Source organism: Fusarium pseudograminearum, chromosome 2, assembly GCF_000303195.2.
Source record: "Fusarium pseudograminearum CS3096 chromosome 2, whole genome shotgun sequence".
Classification (NCBI taxonomy): domain Eukaryota; kingdom Fungi; phylum Ascomycota; class Sordariomycetes; order Hypocreales; family Nectriaceae; genus Fusarium; species Fusarium pseudograminearum.
Genome location: NC_031952.1, coordinates 247,002 through 265,096, shown reverse-complemented (window position 1 = coordinate 265,096; position 18,095 = coordinate 247,002). Strand labels below are relative to the sequence as shown.

The window sequence follows — 18,095 nt, the reverse complement described above, 5'->3', positions numbered from 1 at the left end:
TTGGAGGAACGCAAGATGTAATTTGATGATTAATTGATGTAATTCTTCAGCTTGGCTAGGAGTGAAGCAGCCAGTCCAGGTTATTAAATTTGCGAGTAATGGTATGATCGCAGAGACTCAACTGCTGTCTCGTCCCATTAATGACCTCCCTTGTCAATCACGAACACAGACAGCGACATGTTGACTCCGCGGCTCGGGGTAAGCCACTTCGCTTAGGGACATGAGATTGATCAGGGCCAGGATCCGCGAACTGCGGGGATTGCCTCGAGACGCGAATGCCGAAATTGTTTCTGACAGGGATCGGCAACTAAAACATGGTTCCGGATTCTTTTGCATTCTCGCATGAAGTGCGCTCATGCAGGGTAGGACGCGTCAATAATGGTAAATACATGACAATGGACACCCTCTGATCCTACAGGTAGACAAGAATTGGCTATTGAAGAGATATACTAAGACAAAATGAGTACTAAGTGGGATCCTCAAAACAACAAGACGTACCAAATCCTCAAGGCTGCTGAAGAGGGAGGTTATGGCGTTGTGGCACCAATTGTTTACAACATCGAACACATCCTTGCTTTTGTCCAAGCAGCAGAGGCTAAACGCAGCCCTCTTATCATCCAATTCTTCCCCTGGGCAATCACATTTTCCAAAGGCCTGCTCATCCACGCTGCCGCTCATGCCGCGCGCGAAGCTTCAGTTCCCATCGCAATCCATCTCGATCACGCTCAAGATGCAGCCATCATCCGACATGCAGCCGACAATCTCCCCTTCGACAGCATCATGGTTGATATGAGCCACTACGAGATGGACGAGAACTTGGCAAAAACAAAAGAACTTGTTTCTTATTGTCATGCGCGGGGAATTGCGACAGAGGCTGAGCCAGGAAGAATTGAGGGCGGAGAAGATGGAATTGCAGATACGGCTGACTTGGAAGGGGCTTTAACAACTGAGGAGCAGGTTGAGGACTTTATTGCGACAGGTATTGACTTTCTCGCACCTGCATTCGGAAACGTTCATGGTGAATATGGCAAACGAGGGCCTGTTCTTGAGTTTGACCGGTACGTAAACCCTTCCATTTCTCTTATTGACAATCATCTAATTATATGCCAGACTCGAAAGGATCCGCGCGAAAGTCAACGGACGCGTGCGCGTGGTTCTCCATGGAACCAACGACTTCCCCGAAAGTATAATGCAAGCTTGTATCAAAGGCGGCGTTTCCAAGATCAATGTCAACAAACTCGTTTTGGATGACTATCTCATCCACGTGAAGGAGCAAGCATCGAAGCTCAACTTGACAGCGCTTATGGAAGAGGGTGTAGAAAAAGCCCAGAAGCTCACCGAGTGGCAGATGGATGTTTGTGGCTCTACAGGGAAAGCAGTATAGATCATAGAATATTGCAATTCTTTATAAGACTGTATCAATCCGTCATCAAACTGGTTGGCTATCCTCTTGATCTGCCTTGGCCCACTCCATTCTCAAATCATCTCTCCACATCTTCATGGGCGCCCAGCTAACTCTCGACTCACAAGCTTCCATCAATTGTATAACCTTTTCACGCTTTGCGGTATCTTGCAAGCAAAGCCCCGCGCCGTAAAGACACTGCGCCGATAAAATCTGACATCCTTCGTCCTTTAGCTCCATAGCTATCCCACATATAGTATTGACAGCTTGGGTGAGCGTCTTTTGCATCCGGAGATAGCCATTAAATCCAGCTGGGATCGGACTGTGTAGAGTTATCAATATTAGAGCAAACGCGAGTGCTTGCAGTGCAGCTCCAATCTCGGGTGGATGAATCCAGATGTTCTGAAATAGATCCGATGTTTCAGAAGGTACGGGGAGAGGTTGGTAATGCTCTCCAAGACGAGACTTTAGCTCTTCTATCTTCTGCAAAAGGTCAACTCTAGCATGACCCAAGTCCGTCTGGTTAGGATGTTGCGTCGCCTCGGATGAAGCAGCGTGAGAGTTTGCATAATAATTGACCGCTTGCGATAGGAGATAAATAGCTCTATCTGCCATACCGTGTTGATCAAGCTCACCAAGTTCCTGCACAGGAACCCAGAAACTGAAGCAAGACCTCTTCTCTCTAAACGCAGCCCAGACATCCTGTCGAAGCCAAGCCCACCAGACAGCTTGGCGCAGACCCCCAGAGCTACCATTCACATTTTGTGATCTTTGGATCCAGAAAACACCTTTCAAGTGCCTCTGCCAGTTTCCTCGTCCGTCTGATTCATCGAGCATTTCATAAGCTGAGATGATGATGGCAGTGGCAAGAAGCTCTTCCGAGTTGGTGTAACTTGTGTAAGGGAGTGCTTCTTGTACATAGTGCAACGTTTCGTAGTAGTGTCTGATAGACTCGTTATCTGTTACGTCGGGAGTATTTGGATCGTTCGGATGGGGTCGTCTCGAGTGGTGTCGTGCAGCAAGGGCTAAAATCGCATTCATGAGCCCTGCATCTTTGAGAGCTAGTCTTATAACATATGTAGAAAACAGTCTCTGGGGATTAAACAGGTCCAACCACAAAGCACAACTTTCTGCAAAGTGACGCAACAGGCCAGCCTCACGACTGTTCAGGACTGTCGGTCTCGCGCCATCCTGCCATGTTGTGCGCTCCGCCTCGGCAACTTGAGACAACCGCGCCTGCAAGCTTCCAATATCAGGAGGTCTCTCCTCGCCTGTTCTTAGCGCAGGAGTCGGCGCAAGAGAGAAACCACTATCGGCCTGTGCAGCATCGTTTGCGAGAAGGTCCAGCCATCGTGTCGAAGCAAAGTCAGCGGTCCAGAATGCTGAGTCTGGAGACCATGTTGAAACAGGTACTGGTTGAGATGCTGCGTTGAGGAGCGGTAGGTCGTTTGAGCAAAGTGAGGCTTGGATGTCGGGGACCACGGTATGAGGGCTAGGTAACTCGAGGGCCGGACGGAGTGAGTCTTGATCGTCAAGCCATGTCTGGTCTCCGGGCACTGAATCGTCAACACTGGTGTGCGAAGACGGCGCCTCGGGGCATTCAGGATAGACACAGCCGCGCGATCGCGTCGAACAAGGTCCACAGACAGGGCGTCTCTCTGGCATGAGTTAATAACGATGGCCCTGAGGCGATTCATAGTGGGTACTACCGTCGCATTTCTTGTGTCGTTGGCGACATGTCAGACTGGCCCTGTTAGACCTTCAGTAGTGACAGCTGGAGCAGATACACTAACCAGCCGGTTTTGGTACGTAGTCCTCGGCCTCGCGATTTACGAGGTCTTTTCCTCAATTGTCTCGGCTGTTCGCCTGTATCCATATCGACGAATTGTTGAAGGTGGCACGAGACGCAGCGATGTTTGCCTTGGAGTCGCATGCAAGATTGCCCCGAAGCGAGGAGTTGCAGTCCAATGTTTGACTCGTTCGGTTAGTGTGGTTGCATTGGTCACTGCGGGGAAAATGCACTCGGCTAGGTTGTCGCGTCTCGGGGTTGTTAGCTTCCACCTACGGATACTACCCTGAAGATTCACGGTCGTATGACAAGATATTCTGGAAATGATCCAGGAAAGTATCCCGTAGAGGCAGGCCGACTAGACACGAAACGCGTCACACATTGTTGGATTAGCATGTGAGCTCAATGTTGTACATATCTCCCATGGAGTTCGTATTATAATACTGCAATGGAGGTGTTGGGAATTGTCACCATCCACGTTCCTCGTTCAGTTCATGCTACTTACTTCACTCATCAAGTAAATAAACTGGTACTTTTAAGATGGCGCCGAAGCACTATTTTTCAGAGGCGGCTGCCAATAACTTAGTGCCTCGAGCACTTCGCTCCCTCGTCGCCGCAAACCCTCATCTCATCCTCAACGAACCTGAGAGAGTTGTCGCCAATGGCTACCACGACCCTTCAAAAGTCTCCATTATCAGCGGTGGTGGCTCAGGCCATGAACCTTCATGGAGTGGTTTTGTAGGCGAAGGTCTGCTATCTGCAGTAGCATGCGGTGATATCTTTGCGTCACCAAGCACAAAGCAGATCTTGGCCGCTAGAAGACTTGCACCTTCGACCAAGGGAACCATATTCCTGATTACTAACTATACTGGAGATAGACTTCACTTTGGTCTTGCTGCTGAGAGGTCAAAAGCGGATGGATCTGGTGAAGATTATCTTGTCCTTCCTGCTACTGATGATGTTTCTATTGGTAGGGGCAGATCTGAGCGTGTTGGGAGGAGAGGAATGCCCGGTCATGTGTTTAGTAAGTGTTTAACAGTGTCAGTACACCGTCTTTAACGCTAACAATGAGGAACAGCGATGAAGATCCTTTGCGCTGCAGCCGCAGAGAACTGGTCTTTCGAACAATGCGTATCCCTCGGCCGAGCCGTCAACGATCATACAGTCTCAATTGGTTCGTCTTTAGACCACTGCCACGTTCCCGGCCGACAATACCAAAAGATTCCCGATGATGTCTGCGTTATCGGAGCTGGTATTCACAACGAGCCAGGCCAACAACTTGTATCTCCCTTCCCACCTGTCGAGGAAGTCATCAAGTCCCTGTTGGACCTGCTCTGTAACCAGAACGATAAAGAAAGAGCCTTTTGCAAATTTGGTACCGATGACGAGGTCTTACTACTTGTCAATAATTACGGCGGTCTTTCCAATCTTGAGCTTGGCGCTTTGTTAGACGAGATTCAACAGCAACTTGATTCAACGTGGTCCATCAGGCCAGTTCGATGCTTGTCGGGGTCCTTTGAGACATCTTTGAATGCCCCCGGATTTTCCATCTCACTATGCAACATATCTGCAGCTGCAAAGCAGTGCCAATCAACAACATCCACATTACTCGAGTTGTTCGACCGACCCACGACCGCTGTTTCCTGGCCCAACCTTGTCAGGCCTTCACCAAAGCAAACTCCCACTGTTCAACACCAAACGAATGGCCACGTCAACGGAAAGGTTACAGCCGCTTCTACAGAAAAGTACGATTCAGTGGACCCACCAGTGCTTGAGGCTAGTATCCGAAGAGCTTGCGAGAAAGCCATCGCTGCTGAACCAAAGCTCACCGAATGGGACATGATGATGGGTGATGGAGACTGCGGAGAAGCCGTCAAGGGCCTCTGTGAGTCTGTTGTTCACAAACTCGACGAAGGTGTTGCCACATCTGGTTCCGTTGTATCTTTTCTCGAAACAATCACCGATACTGTTGATAACATGGGTGGCACGTTGGGAGCAATCTTGGGTATTCTCCTCACAGCTTTCAACAACGCCCTGAAGCGTCAATTGATAGACCAAGCTGGAAAAGAAGGTCTTTCTGAAACATACGCCTCTGCTCTCAACACAGCCGTTGAGTCACTCAAGACGTGCACCACGGCAAGAGAAGGAGATCGTACTGTTATGGATGTCCTGATACCTTTTACGGATGAGCTTGTCAAGACCAAAAGCTTTGGAATGGCAGTTTCAAAAGCGCAGGAAAAGGCAGAAGCTACGGCGTATCTAAGACCAAAGCTTGGAAGGGCTTTGTATGTTGGTGAGGCGAGTGAACAGCAGGTACCTGATCCAGGAGCATGGGCGTTATATGAGATGTTGTCAGGAATGCAAGAGGTTTTAGGCAAGGTCTAGAAGGGATAAAATATCGATGGTGAAAAGATAAACAATATAGTCATCTGAAGTTAAGATTCATAAATATACATTTGTGCCTTTTCAGATATCATCAGCTTCTTGTTCACAACAACCCCATACTGAACTCCGCTATCCACAAGCGGCTGGGCAAGTGTTCCATAACACCCATTCGTAGCATTAGTGCTTAGCTCGATAGACGATAACTTCTTCCCGTGTAAATCCATAGAGATTTTGGTAGGCGCCCAAGAGATATTACTTGGAACCCAGGTGAAAGTCTCGGTTGTCTTGTCCAGAAAGCTCACTGTGACGTTCAAGATACCATCGAGTACTGGACCTGCGTTGGTCGTGGGCCCCAAGTTGTCCGTTCTTTGCCATACGGGAAACTCCAAAGTTGAAACCTGTTTTGGCGGGGAGAAGCTTTGTACTGTCGTCTGCCAGTTGCGGATGCGGCAGTCGAGTTGATAAGGTAAAGGCGGTTCGGGAGAAGAGGTGATGTTCTTTACCAGTGGGATCTTTACAGTGGCTGGACAAGTAAACGTTTTGATCGTGTGGTCGTCGTTGAACTCGATGGGGAAGAAAGAAGTACTGGATGCCGCTTGGTGATTATCCGCATGCCAGATTTCGCCATTCAGTACATGATTGGTCGGGCTCGTCCTGTAGGCAAGGTTTCCTGCTATAACAACGGGACCCTTGGCAGAAGGGAGCACATTAGCACCCTTGTTCTGACCACCACAGCCGTCGAGACTGATGTAGCCACCATCCGTGTATGGCCCCAGAGGATCCTTCGCGTAAAGATAGTATATGTATCCAGGGCAGTTCTGACACGTATATGAGTAGGTCTGATACCAGTACGAGTCATGATAAAAGAAGCCACACGCCTCGAGATTGAGCCCTTGTTTGAGAAGGTCTTTGGCCGAGCGGATCGACTTGGATGTACTATTGGTCCCAATTGTGGATGTCAGGTTTGGCGCGAGCTTTTGCACATAAATATCCCATACTGGGACAGAGTGTCCTGGTGCTTGGTTCTCGAAGACGCTAGCCCATGTATCAGTGAGGATGTAATGCTCGCCATCAGGACCAACCGCAATGTCAAAGTCGTGAGTGAGGTAGTCTCCTGCCATCAAAGACGGTGGGTTACTCCATGGACCACCAGGTGACTTGGAAGTGGCGTAGTAAAAGTTGGACTGGCCATTTCCTCCCATGAACAAGACATAATTCCCTGTTGCTTCGCTGTACCTGACGAGAGGTTTCGTCACGTTGGCGACCTCAGCTGCGGGCTGGTAAAAATCGACTAACTGCCAGTTGACAAGATCAGACGACATGTAGGACTTGATGCCACAGTTCCCGTCCTCGCCGTAGTCTCCTTTCGGATAGGTAGGACTAGCCGGCCAATTCATACCGGTCAATCGGCCGTAGACGAAGATAGACCCTCCGCAGCCCCAGGTAGCAGCATACATCCAGTATTTGCTTTCCCAGTAGCTTAGGTGGGACTCAACTTGCTCTCGCCCGTTGCCGTCAGTGGTGATAGGATAAGTAACTTTGCCATAGTCGGGCAGCAGTGGGTGAGTGGGAAGGCCGTCATCATTATCCAGGATATCATGTTCAGCAAAGTTGATGTAAGTGGCATAGGCAACTGAGGGATCTGATTTAAGAGGTTTTGACTCAGTCCTAGCTGGACCATGTAGGAGAGCTAACAAAACAACCGGCAAAGGTGGGAACAACATCTTGTGATCATGTACAGACCTTGCACCGGCGTTGATTCATTCTAGACATGCAATATATACTTCCTCGCCTACGAAGACGTGATCGCACTCATTATTGCTACGATATGGATTTACAACTAATAAGACAACCCTGCTCATGGTGCCATTCGGTGATGCTCATGCCGTTGTTGGTGCCGATGGATGTTTTAGCTCCGACTGCCGCGTTACTTGTGATCCCCTCAACTTGGCCTGCCATTCGGCTCGGTGTTTGTTCTTAGTCATTGATGTTTTATTTATCAGAGATAACATCCGCAAAAGAATGGAGAGCGTCCAACAAGCTAAAACAAAACATACAGGACCCAGTCAATCGGGCAAAAAATGAGGTTCTGCCCGGGCTCGAACCGGGGACCTTCTCGGTGTTAACGAGATGTCATAACCAACTAGACCACAGTACCTATTACTGTTTGATGACTTCTTGCTTCGTATCCGTATTCATGGAGGATTGCCTGGTTGCTTGTCCTCATTTTTTCCTGAGGTTTCTTTTTTCTTTTTCTCCCGCATCCAGGAAGTGGGGAAACACTTATTGACGCTATAATGCAACACTGATGGAGTGAGAGCAGTGGCATATGTATTGGCAAGATCTGATTATTCCTTTCAATATTGTTACTGTAATAAATGATCTATCTAATATGCCACAGCTCAACACATATCTATCGTTCAAAGCAAGTCGTATTGAGGTGCCGAATCAGTGTGAGGCCTGTTGGCATCAAAGTCGAACCGATCAGGTATCTTGAGACCTTCCCTGGCATAATTCGAAGACAAATACCTGACAACAGGCGCACCATCTCTCCAGAGCCATAAATCACCAGTAGACTTCTGCCAAACTTCCAATTCATCGCGCATTGACTTGAGCACTTCAGCAAACTCTGGATCACCTGCAAGATTTATGACTTCGCAGGGATCATTCTCGAGGTCGAACAGCTCTTCCGGTGGACGACAGATATAATCTCGAAGCCGTCGGGGCCCAATCATGGGTTCTTTGTCGCCGCTCGCATTGCGCATGCCTTCCCATGAGCGCGACGCGTAGAGATCCATAGCAAATGGAAAGTCCAGCTTCCAGCATATGTTGCGGTGATATTTGAAGCGGTGGTTTCGCATAAATCTTGTGGGCCAGTAGTTTGTGATTTCGTGGAAAGTGTGGGAACCAAAGACACGATCCCATCCTGGTTGAGGCTGTGAAAATCTCGCAATTGGGAGGATTGACCTTCCTTTTCGTTGTACAAAGCCATCTTGTGAAGACATGTTGGCATGACCGGCCCAGTCAAGGAATGTTGGGAGAATGTCGACGTATGAGACGAGGTTGGGGTTCGTGTTCCCAGTTGTAAAGCCCGGCGCACGCATCAAGAAGGGCAGTCTAACGCCTGCTTCAAATAGCGTTGTTTTTGAGTTGACAAACGGCGGACCATTGTCACTCAAGAACAGAACCAGAGTATTGTCAGACAGACCATTTCTCTCCAGAGCCTCGAGGATCATACCCACACCTTGGTCCATTCGGTGTATCGATCTGTAGTACTCGGCGAGCTCCTCACGAACTTCGGGGATGTCGCTCAGAAATGAGGGAACAGTGACATCTTCGGGTTTGAAGATCTTGTCATTTAGACGGGGGTCGTAGTTATCCTCGACGTTACCAAAGCCGCCGCGTGTGTCTAGTTGCCGATGAGGGTCAACAAAGCCTATAGTAAGGAAGAAAGGCTTGTCCTCCGTTCTCGAGGTTTGGAAGAAGGTATCGGCCTCATCTGCGATCGCTGCTACATTCCTCGACTCGCTTTCCAGCCTGGTTTGCCAAGGATATAGATTATCCGGACTGACATGGACTTTTCCGAGAATACCAGTCTTGTAGCCGATCTTGTTAAAGAGTAATGGCGCAGACTCGACGTTGTCAAATGTTCTGAAACCGTTGTTGCCATGGGTCAGGCCGTAACTACCAGTTTCATGTGTGTGTAGGCCAGTGTAGATGACAGTCCTACTTCCACTGCACGACGCTGTGCTTGCAAAAGCCCTATCGAACTTGGACCCAGATACCGCGAGACCATCTAGGTTTGGGGTGAGTTGACTCTGACCACCATAGCAGCCCACTTGCTCACGACCGAGGTCATCGGCTATCATGAGCAGGATATTTTTGCTTGGCGACATGGTACTCACCGCGGTATTTACTGCGACGAATGAACGAGTTGGTGCAAGGAGTGATCAGGCTAGTGACTGAGACACGAGATCAATTAAAGGTAGGAGCTCATTTGACGGTGAAAGAATCGTGCTCCATTAGCTGGTCCCATGAACATAACTAATCACTCTCATATACCCCAATCAGAGCTCATGATAGTGAATTACCAACCAGGACAACGGGCGATTTCCCCTTCTGACGATAACTTCCTCGGTGCTCCGAATGCCGCGGTCTACCCTGCATCTTGTATAATCCCGATATAGTTAGTTGTTCATCTCCGACGTCTTTCCCCGCATTGATGTCCATCGGAGCTCCGGCTGCCGCGTCTCATTCGATTCACGGCACCTTTCAGTATCGGACTCAATATAGACAAATTGATGATTGAAATGGTGCAATCATGCTAGGTAGTTTTCAGTTGCATTCGTAGCTCGTTCAAGTTAAAGATCTGTATAAAGCCGAGGAAGAACGGCCAGCAGTCATTAAGACGACAAACAACAACCCAAGTGAGCCGTCGAATAACTAACACCCATATTTGTCAATCTACCTAAATCGACAGGTGTAAAATGCTAGGCTTCGGACATCTCGACTTCCGTGGGACGTTCAACAAGCGGTTAACCACAGCCGTCTTGTTGATCACCATCTCACAGTTCAATTTTGGTTTCGACCAGCAAGGTTTCGCCGCCACCCAGGCCATGACTGCTTTTGACAAACAGTTTGGTCATTGGGACAAGGCGAAGCAAGACTACGTGTTAGATACCGTCTGGCTGTCTTTTTTCAACGGATTCATCTACCTTGGCCAAGCCGCCGGTGAGTCGCAGATGAGATGATGGTAACATTGTACAGTTTACTGACAATTTCTTTGTTATCAGGCGTTCTGGCTGGTAGCTGGATTAGCAAGCGATATGGAAGGAGAATGTGCATGTTTACCATGAGCATCTGGGCGTTGGTCGCGGCCACTATTGTTATCACTTCCCGCACGCCAACCCAAATCCTGGTGGCTCGTGTTCTCAATTGTAAGTCTTCCAAAGCCCATTATATAGGGCCATGTCTGACCCTACTTACAGATATATACATCGGTATGGAACTGGCAGTAGTACCGGTCTTCCAATCCGAAATCACCCCCAAGCACGCTCGAGGCTTCGTTGTCGGTACCTACCAGATCAGTTTATTCGTAAGACCACTACATTTCCGCCTAGCAGATCGGAGACAGAAAAATTGCTAACATGGATCCCTTGGGGCTAGATTGGTGGACTGACCATGAACTGCATCGCTCGCGGGACTAGCACCTTATCTGGTCGCCAGGCATATATGATTCCGTATGGTTTGTTCTACGTGGTCCCGGCTTTCATTATCTGTAGTATATGGTTTATTCCCGAGGTACGTATTTTGATATTTATTTGTATCCATAACAAAAGCCAAGAAAGACGAGACCTTCTGACCAGTATCCTGTTAGTCCCCGAGATGGCTCGTCCTCAAGGATCGAAAAGAAGACGCCCTCGCCTCTTTACAGCAGCTCCGAGCCGGCAAGTACACCGAGGAACAAATCGAAGAAGAGTACCGGGGTATCGTGGTGGCCGTTGAGCAAGAGTACCAGACAAAGAGTGGTTCCTTCTTGGACATATTTAAGCCGAAGCATCGCACGCGTACCATGGTCGTGACAGGCGCCAACTTCTTCCTGCAGTCCACTGGACAGATTTTTACGTCTATCTACGGCGCTCTTTTTGTCAAGTCGCTTGGAACGATCAATCCATTTACTGTTACGGTGGTAATTGCAGTTGTCAACAGTTGTACGTCGCTGCTGGCCATGGTTTTGACGGACAAACTGGGTCGAAGGTAAGTTTTGTTCGTTTCCATCCGCAACTGAGAGCGATGGCACTGACTGGACTATAGATTCCAAGTGCTTTTGGGCGCCTCCATCCAGGTGTCCGCTTTGATGACCATGGGTGGCCTCGGTACTGTCAGCGACCCATCTAACCAGATTAAATCCGGCATCGTCTCTATGATGGTGGTGTTCACTTTTGGATATGCTCTGGGATGGGCCCCGACGGCGCATATTCTCAGCGCAGAGATTCCAGCGTTGACTGTTAGAGATATGACCTACCGATCTGCCTCGGTTCTCAATATCGCTACACAGTAAGTGAAATATGTTCAATTGGACGTCTGACATGATACCGAACAACAGCTAACAAAATTGCAGATTTATCGTGTCGTTCTCCCTTCCGTACCTACTCAACAAGCCATATGCAGCGCTTGGATCCCGTGTTGGATTCATCTTTGGTTCAATTTCCGTCTGCTCTATTCTTTTCGCCTACTTCTGTGTTCCGGACGTTTCTGGACGCTCTCTAGAGGAAATTGACCATCTTTTTGCGTCCGGGTTGTCGCTGAGAAAGTTCAAGGGAGCTACAGTGGAAGCTGAGCACGAACCGCGAGACGGCAAGGACATTGAAACTGATGTGGTTGATGTTGGAATTAGCAGCAAGTAGAAGGAAACTGAATTATTACTACAAGTACAACACCATTTTAACAACTAGATACAAAATTAATCTATTCATTTGTATTAGATATACCTAGATTACAGCCGTTGGTTGTATCAAAGGTGTAACTTCATTCAGCTTAGCTTGTCATTGAATTAGGTGACATCGCAGGCTGTCTGCTGAGTGCCCCCCTGTAGATACAACTTTAACTGCCCTGAGCTCAATAGTTATCAACTAATTCCTACTGCTAATGGCGTGCTTCCTGGCCAGTCCAAGCCCCTGTCTGTCTCTCCGCTCTCCCCGCAATTCATTCAGTAGCGTCGTCGGGACCTGTCCTCCACTTCACCCGTTGACATAATTGTGCATCCCCTCCATCCAACTTGACTTTTACTCACTCCATGAAGACTACAGGCAATTCGAATTTTAACTCGTTCGATCTCCACGACGGCCAGCCATGAGTCTTGATACGACCCGAAATCCTCCACGACGGAGGCCAGTCCGCGCATCTCCAGACACTTGCTCTGCTTGTCGAGCACGTAAAGTCCGGTGTGACGGGCGCAGAAGCGTCTGTTCCAATTGCGAACGACTTGGTTTCACATGCTCATTCGAGAATCCTCAGACGAATGTCGATAAGAGACCGACGGTTCCTGTGACCCGTCGTCGTGCTCATTTGGCATGCTTTTCCTGTCACTCCAGAAAAGTCCGTTGTAACGAAGAGCAGCCTAGTTGTCGCCGGTGCAGTAGGTTGGGGAATGTTTGCGTCTATCCTGTTCCTGGACGAGCTTCTGATCCGACACATTCACAATCGACCGTTGCGCCCTCTCCTGGTCCACCATCTCCGGACTCATCATCTGATTCGCAGAGTTCCCAAGTCAGAACTAGATCCCGCAAAAGGCACGAAGGGACTATTTATGCTGAACGCTCCGAGAGAACTACATATTCACCAGACATCAGGCCGGCCCCATCAAGACCCCAGGGGCTGGAAGACATGACCGATGCTTCAGACAATTCACTTCAAGAACAAAATGTCGATTATACTGTTGCAGATGCGCCAGGCTATTATGAGCCTTCGGAGCAGCTCGCCCTCAAGGCGTTGACTATATTCTTCACACAAATACGGCATATACCAGCGTTTTCCTTTCTGCATCGTGCCTTGGTAATGGACCAATATCGGAGCAAGAATTTTAACAAAGCTCTTTTATTATCTCTCATTGGCATCGTTTCCGTCTACCACGACCTTGGCCCTGGGATGGTGAAGTGGGGAGACGAATTCATTGCTAGAGCCGAAACTCTCATTCTCCAAGATTTGGAGAACCCCTCTGTTCCGAATGTCCAAGCTTTGATTTTCATCATCAAGCACCGAGCATATCGGCGTCGATTCACCAGTGCATTTTCTCTGACGGCCATCGCTATTCGCTCTGCCATGGGTCTCAGGCTCAACTATGACGACCCGAAATTAGATTTTCTGACTCAAGAGTGTTGTCGAAGGACAATGTGGTCGTTGTATCTCATAGACAATGTCATGTCGGCGGGTTATCAGGAATTTACCTTGTCGTCACCAAGACTACTCCACATCCAACTTCCGACCCACGATACCAACTTCGACCTTGATATTCCCGATCAGGGCGGTTACTTGGAACCAACACACTATAGTCCTGGAGCTAAATCACCCAGCACACTAAGCTTAGTCATTCGCATGATGAATATCAACTATCGCGTGCTGGAGTTCACCAAGCAAGCTGTTGCCTCTGACGTTGGAAATTCTGAATTTGGGTCTCAAGTCGACGTCTTTCAGCTAGAGCTCAACAACTATCAATCTCAACTACCGACCCAATTCCAATCATCGACGCGTAACATCCAATTACACGCCCACTCTTCAAGTCTTTCGAGCTTCCTCTCAATTCATGTTCATTGGCACATGGCACACTGCAACATATACCGCCTTACCATGGAGGGCCTTGTCGAGGCCTTACCTCAACCTACACTTACGGCATTGGACCAAGAGTTCGTTAGGTCATGCCAGATACGATGCTACGAGAGCGCCATAGAACTGGCTAAAATTCTACAAGCTGTGTTGACAGTGAAACCAGATGGCGTTGCGCTTGACCTGGACATCGCTGTTTCTGTTTACCAGTGTTTTCGCATACTTGCCCACGCAAATTATACGCTAAAGATTATACCAGAAGATATGGCGGAAGGTGTGAAAGCATACTGTCAAGTATGCATGGATTTTCTTGAAAGCATGTTCTTTGAATGTGAAGCCACAACAGCTATCGTAAGATTTAGCCCCGACTCCTGTTATAGTATACTAACTTCTGTGAAGAAAGAGGACGCGTATGAACTAATGGCAGCAATATCGATGGTAAATAGATCTGAAATGCCAAGATTGACGATACCCTCACCGGAAGGGCATCCGGATGTAACTCAAAAGCTGGAAACGCGTTACCACGTCTTTTCTCGACACAGTCTTGTTGGTCAAGTCAAAGTACCCAACAAGGACTCCAGTTTTGTTACCTCACCATCATTTGCAAAACGGGATAGTATTTATAAGCAAGCAAGGTCGTTCTCGCCGAATCTATCACCCTACAGTGGGGATAGTATCACAGTTGAAAATTCTGCTTCATCTGGGGTGAACATGGCAGGTTCTTTATCCCATGAGGCATTTGACTTTAACATGCTTGAGTTTAACCTTGACTCTTCTATTTTGTTTATGTAGAGTGTTATGGTTTGAATTGAGATGGCATTGACCTGTTACCTAGTGGTTATCTAAAATATAAGCATATCTTCCACAATCGCGTCCCTCGGAATTTCGGAACTGTTTTGAACTTTCTCAACAGTTGTTCACTTGTCTCATTCCCCATAGTGGTTCTTCCCGCGGGTAACTCGGTGACATGTGGGAGACTAGCAATACAAAGTGACGGGAAGACAGAAAACCCTCTTCTATCAGATTCAGGTACATGGATCTATGCATACTTATCCACTTCTACCTTCTTTCTCCGGATGCCTCCCGTGCCGCCTGTGGACCTCATCAAGGAACGTCTGCCCACATGCCGAAGATTAAGCAAGGGGCAACATGTACCGCAGCGAATAAGGAGGAGTCGTTTACTCATATCGCGATGATACAATCGTGTTTTGTAAAGATCAGCATTAAGCATGAAACCTTTTTTCCAAGTAAAGCAGTTGATAGACACCGGAACATTTTCGACGTAACATTGCCAAGACGGTAAAAAAGATGGCAAAAATGATTGCAGACACGAGTATATCAATCAAGAAATGCGTTGCGTGACGCCCCGAACGTACATAAAAGGAAACAGTTTTCTCGGTTTGTGGTTTATTTCCATCAGCCTCTTGAGTTCATTCACTTTACTGCTATTCTTCTGCACAGTCATCATGCGTTTTCCCAGCTCAATCGTCCTAGCACTCGCTACCTTGACCGCGGCTCACCCAGGTGAAGATCATCACGATGAGCTTCAACAGCGTCGCTCATTCGAAATCACTGCTGAGCGACTGTCTCTGCGTCACTGTGCTGAGAAGCTCAAGGCTCGAGGTGTGACTGACCGCAACATCAAGCGCCGATCCGCTTTGATCCAAGAGCACCGCCAAAAGCGTAAGCATTGACCATCCACTACTTGACTCGTGCCTTTCTAATGTGGCTCCAGGTGGTATCAAGAAGCGCGATCTCGAGGACGTGCTCAACACGGACCACAATAAGACTGACCTGGGTTATACGCCCAACACACCTGCCGAGACTCTGTTTGCTGGACAGAACTCGTGTGTTTTGACTCCCGAGGTTACTATCGGACCCTACTGTAAGTTCTTACCATCTAACAGAAGTGATATGAACTAACGTATAGAAGACGTCAGTGGTGAGAGCATTCGTCGCAACCTCAAGGAGGACCAGGAGGGTGTTGATCTCATCCTCGACTACCAAATCATCAACGTTGAGACCTGTGAGCCTGTACCCGAACTGTATCTCGATATCTGGCACTGCAACTCCACTGGTGTCTATGGCGGTGTGAACAACCAGGGCAATGGAAACATCGACGACAAGACCAACATCAACAGCACCTTTGGCCGCGGTATCCAGCAAACCGACGAAGATGGTGTTGCGCAGTTCGAGACACTCTTCCCAGGCCACTACACCGGCCGCACTACCCACATTCACCTTCTCGCTCATGCCAACGCTACTCTGTTCGAGAACAAGACCCTTGGAAACGATATCTACAGCAGCCATATCGGCCAGACCTACTTCGACCAGGACTTGATTCACGAGGTTGAGAGTCTTGCTCCATACAACACCAACACTCAAGAGCTGATGACCAACGCTCGCGACTATATTCTTGCTGAGGCTGCCAACCAGGACTACGACCCTGTTGTTGAGTGGACTCTTCTTGGTGACACCGTTGCGGAGGGTATCTTTGGCTGGTTGGCTTATGGTGTCAACATCACTGAAACCAACAAGGTCACCCCTGCTGTTTTCCGATATGAGGATGGTGGACACACCAACCCTGACTTTGGAATGGGAGGTGGTCCTGGCGGTCCCCCTCGTTCAGCAGAGGATGCTGAGGAGAACGCTGCTTAAGTAGTTACTACAGAAGCTGTTTTAACCTCAGTGGATAGCGATTTTTCGGAAAGGATATAACCTGAGATAGTCGTTTATCTTACTATCTTAGTACAGTGTATATAGCTTCTAAGTAGTTAGCCTACAAACAAGATGTTATTGAAAAGTAAATCCAATACTGCCTTGCAACATTTCTGGGTGTAAACACTTCCTCTCCTCAAGTCTATGATTGTTACTTTCTCTTGCTACCATACTCTCGTGTGCCTGTCAACACTGGGATCTCTTCGATACAGTTCATAGCGTCTAAGTTGGAAGTACCTTGACTGTCTATGTACGATACTTCGGATCCGGGGAGTTTGTTATATATACACGCCGCAAATGCACGCACGAGAAATATCTCCAAGGACGAAAAGAGGGCCTTGTCCTATGCATTCAATCATGCGCCAGCCTGTATCACACAAGTCTCGTAACTCCTTCCTGTAACGTTGTTACACTTGTTATCTCTGACCATATGACATTGTCCAGGACGTCATAGAGTTGGTTCAAGGTCACAAACAAAAGGACATTGTGTAACATGTCGCCGGCAGAAACGATTTCTGAATAGTGTTGCTTCATGTGACTGATAGCAGTGTTAAATAATGTATGTTGACTGTGATTTGGTACTTGCAGCATGGACATACATACAATGAGAGGCCAGTTTTGCGGAAAGGTTCTATACAAGAATAAGTATAAATAGGTAGGCAGTAACACTCACTTGAAAATCACGTTCAAACAATCCCCAACAAACTCTCAAAGCTACTTTATATATCCAGAATCTCACCTTTCGTAACCAATTTTAAACCTACAGCAAGTAAGTTTCCAGTACGCAAGATTAGGGACACTGCTTATTCTTTTCCTTCCAAGTGGCTAAAACTACTGTCAAGCCGCTTGTTGACCCAAATAGATGTGGAAACTGTGGATTTAACTATAGCGGCGCGACCAAGATATGCACATGCCCCAAGAAATGAGACCAGTGTTCACTGCAGTCTGAGTGTCTCTAGTGGTGAGTCAGGGAACGTTGGTATTGGCTTTTGTGTGCAGGGAAATATCAGAAGGAAAACACTTTATGATTTGTCTTTGTGTTCAGTTTTAAATTCCTATACTTACGGAGGGTTTTGACTAGCACATTCAGTCGTTTATTTAGCACTCTGACATATCATAACCATGCCTTCACTTATATAGTTGAATGATAATATCATGTGGTGACATGTCGGCATTACTAGTCTCACGAAGTGAACATAAATACACTTTGAATGTATCCCATTGTTGTCTCAATGTTCCTTCCTTGTCTCGTGGTCATGAGCTCATGTAAATGACAACATAATGATACCATTTAAGGCTTTGGAGCACATGTTTCACTTGCGGCAGGTAAAGCGGGGCTTTGTGTAGTGAATTGTCAGCTTTCTTTGTTGTGAATCACGCCTGTGCGCTTGCAACTTGCCGATACTTCATCCCCAAGCTGATGTGATGCAAGCACAGCATATGTCCACCTGAGTTGTACTACTCCTGCCGTCACTTATA

General features: G+C 47.9%; 8 protein-coding genes across 8 annotated transcripts; 5 read left to right on the top strand and 3 right to left on the bottom strand.

The window, feature by feature from the left end:
• Nucleotides 1–459: 459 nt before the first annotated feature.
• On the top strand, nt 460–1,384 carry FPSE_02327 (uncharacterized protein; the record flags this gene model as incomplete). The annotated part of the gene is made up of 2 exons (XM_009255446.1): nt 460–1,058; nt 1,111–1,384. 2 exons carry the CDS (start codon nt 460–462, stop codon nt 1,382–1,384), a joined length of 873 nt encoding a protein of 290 aa, XP_009253721.1.
• Nucleotides 1,385–1,429: 45 nt separating this feature from the next.
• On the bottom strand, nt 1,430–3,067 carry FPSE_02328 (uncharacterized protein; the record flags this gene model as incomplete). Its single annotated transcript, XM_009255447.1, has 1 exon — nt 1,430–3,067. The coding sequence occupies one exon, from the start codon at nt 3,065–3,067 to the stop codon at nt 1,430–1,432; it is 1,638 nt and encodes a 545-aa protein (XP_009253722.1).
• Nucleotides 3,068–3,731: 664 nt separating this feature from the next.
• Nucleotides 3,732–5,576, top strand: FPSE_02329 (uncharacterized protein; the record flags this gene model as incomplete). The annotated part of the gene is made up of 2 exons (XM_009255448.1): nt 3,732–4,215; nt 4,270–5,576. 2 exons carry the CDS (start codon nt 3,732–3,734, stop codon nt 5,574–5,576), a joined length of 1,791 nt encoding a protein of 596 aa, XP_009253723.1.
• A 50-nt stretch (nt 5,577–5,626) lies between these two features.
• FPSE_02330 (uncharacterized protein) lies at nt 5,627–7,300 on the bottom strand (the record flags this gene model as incomplete). Its single annotated transcript, XM_009255449.1, has 1 exon — nt 5,627–7,300. The coding sequence occupies one exon, from the start codon at nt 7,298–7,300 to the stop codon at nt 5,627–5,629; it is 1,674 nt and encodes a 557-aa protein (XP_009253724.1).
• A 696-nt stretch (nt 7,301–7,996) lies between these two features.
• FPSE_02331 (uncharacterized protein) lies at nt 7,997–9,472 on the bottom strand (the record flags this gene model as incomplete). The annotated part of the gene is made up of 1 exon (XM_009255450.1): nt 7,997–9,472. The coding sequence occupies one exon, from the start codon at nt 9,470–9,472 to the stop codon at nt 7,997–7,999; it is 1,476 nt and encodes a 491-aa protein (XP_009253725.1).
• Nucleotides 9,473–10,063: 591 nt separating this feature from the next.
• Nucleotides 10,064–11,983, top strand: FPSE_02332 (uncharacterized protein; the record flags this gene model as incomplete). Its single annotated transcript, XM_009255451.1, has 7 exons — nt 10,064–10,307; nt 10,370–10,513; nt 10,565–10,671; nt 10,743–10,877; nt 10,954–11,333; nt 11,391–11,633; nt 11,698–11,983. The coding sequence occupies 7 exons, from the start codon at nt 10,064–10,066 to the stop codon at nt 11,981–11,983; spliced, it is 1,539 nt and encodes a 512-aa protein (XP_009253726.1).
• A 979-nt stretch (nt 11,984–12,962) lies between these two features.
• On the top strand, nt 12,963–14,690 carry FPSE_02333 (uncharacterized protein; the record flags this gene model as incomplete). The annotated part of the gene is made up of 2 exons (XM_009255452.1): nt 12,963–14,249; nt 14,298–14,690. The coding sequence occupies 2 exons, from the start codon at nt 12,963–12,965 to the stop codon at nt 14,688–14,690; spliced, it is 1,680 nt and encodes a 559-aa protein (XP_009253727.1).
• A 674-nt stretch (nt 14,691–15,364) lies between these two features.
• Nucleotides 15,365–16,556, top strand: FPSE_02334 (uncharacterized protein; the record flags this gene model as incomplete). Its single annotated transcript, XM_009255453.1, has 3 exons — nt 15,365–15,581; nt 15,634–15,783; nt 15,832–16,556. The coding sequence occupies 3 exons, from the start codon at nt 15,365–15,367 to the stop codon at nt 16,554–16,556; spliced, it is 1,092 nt and encodes a 363-aa protein (XP_009253728.1).
• Nucleotides 16,557–18,095: the final 1,539 nt, after the last annotated feature.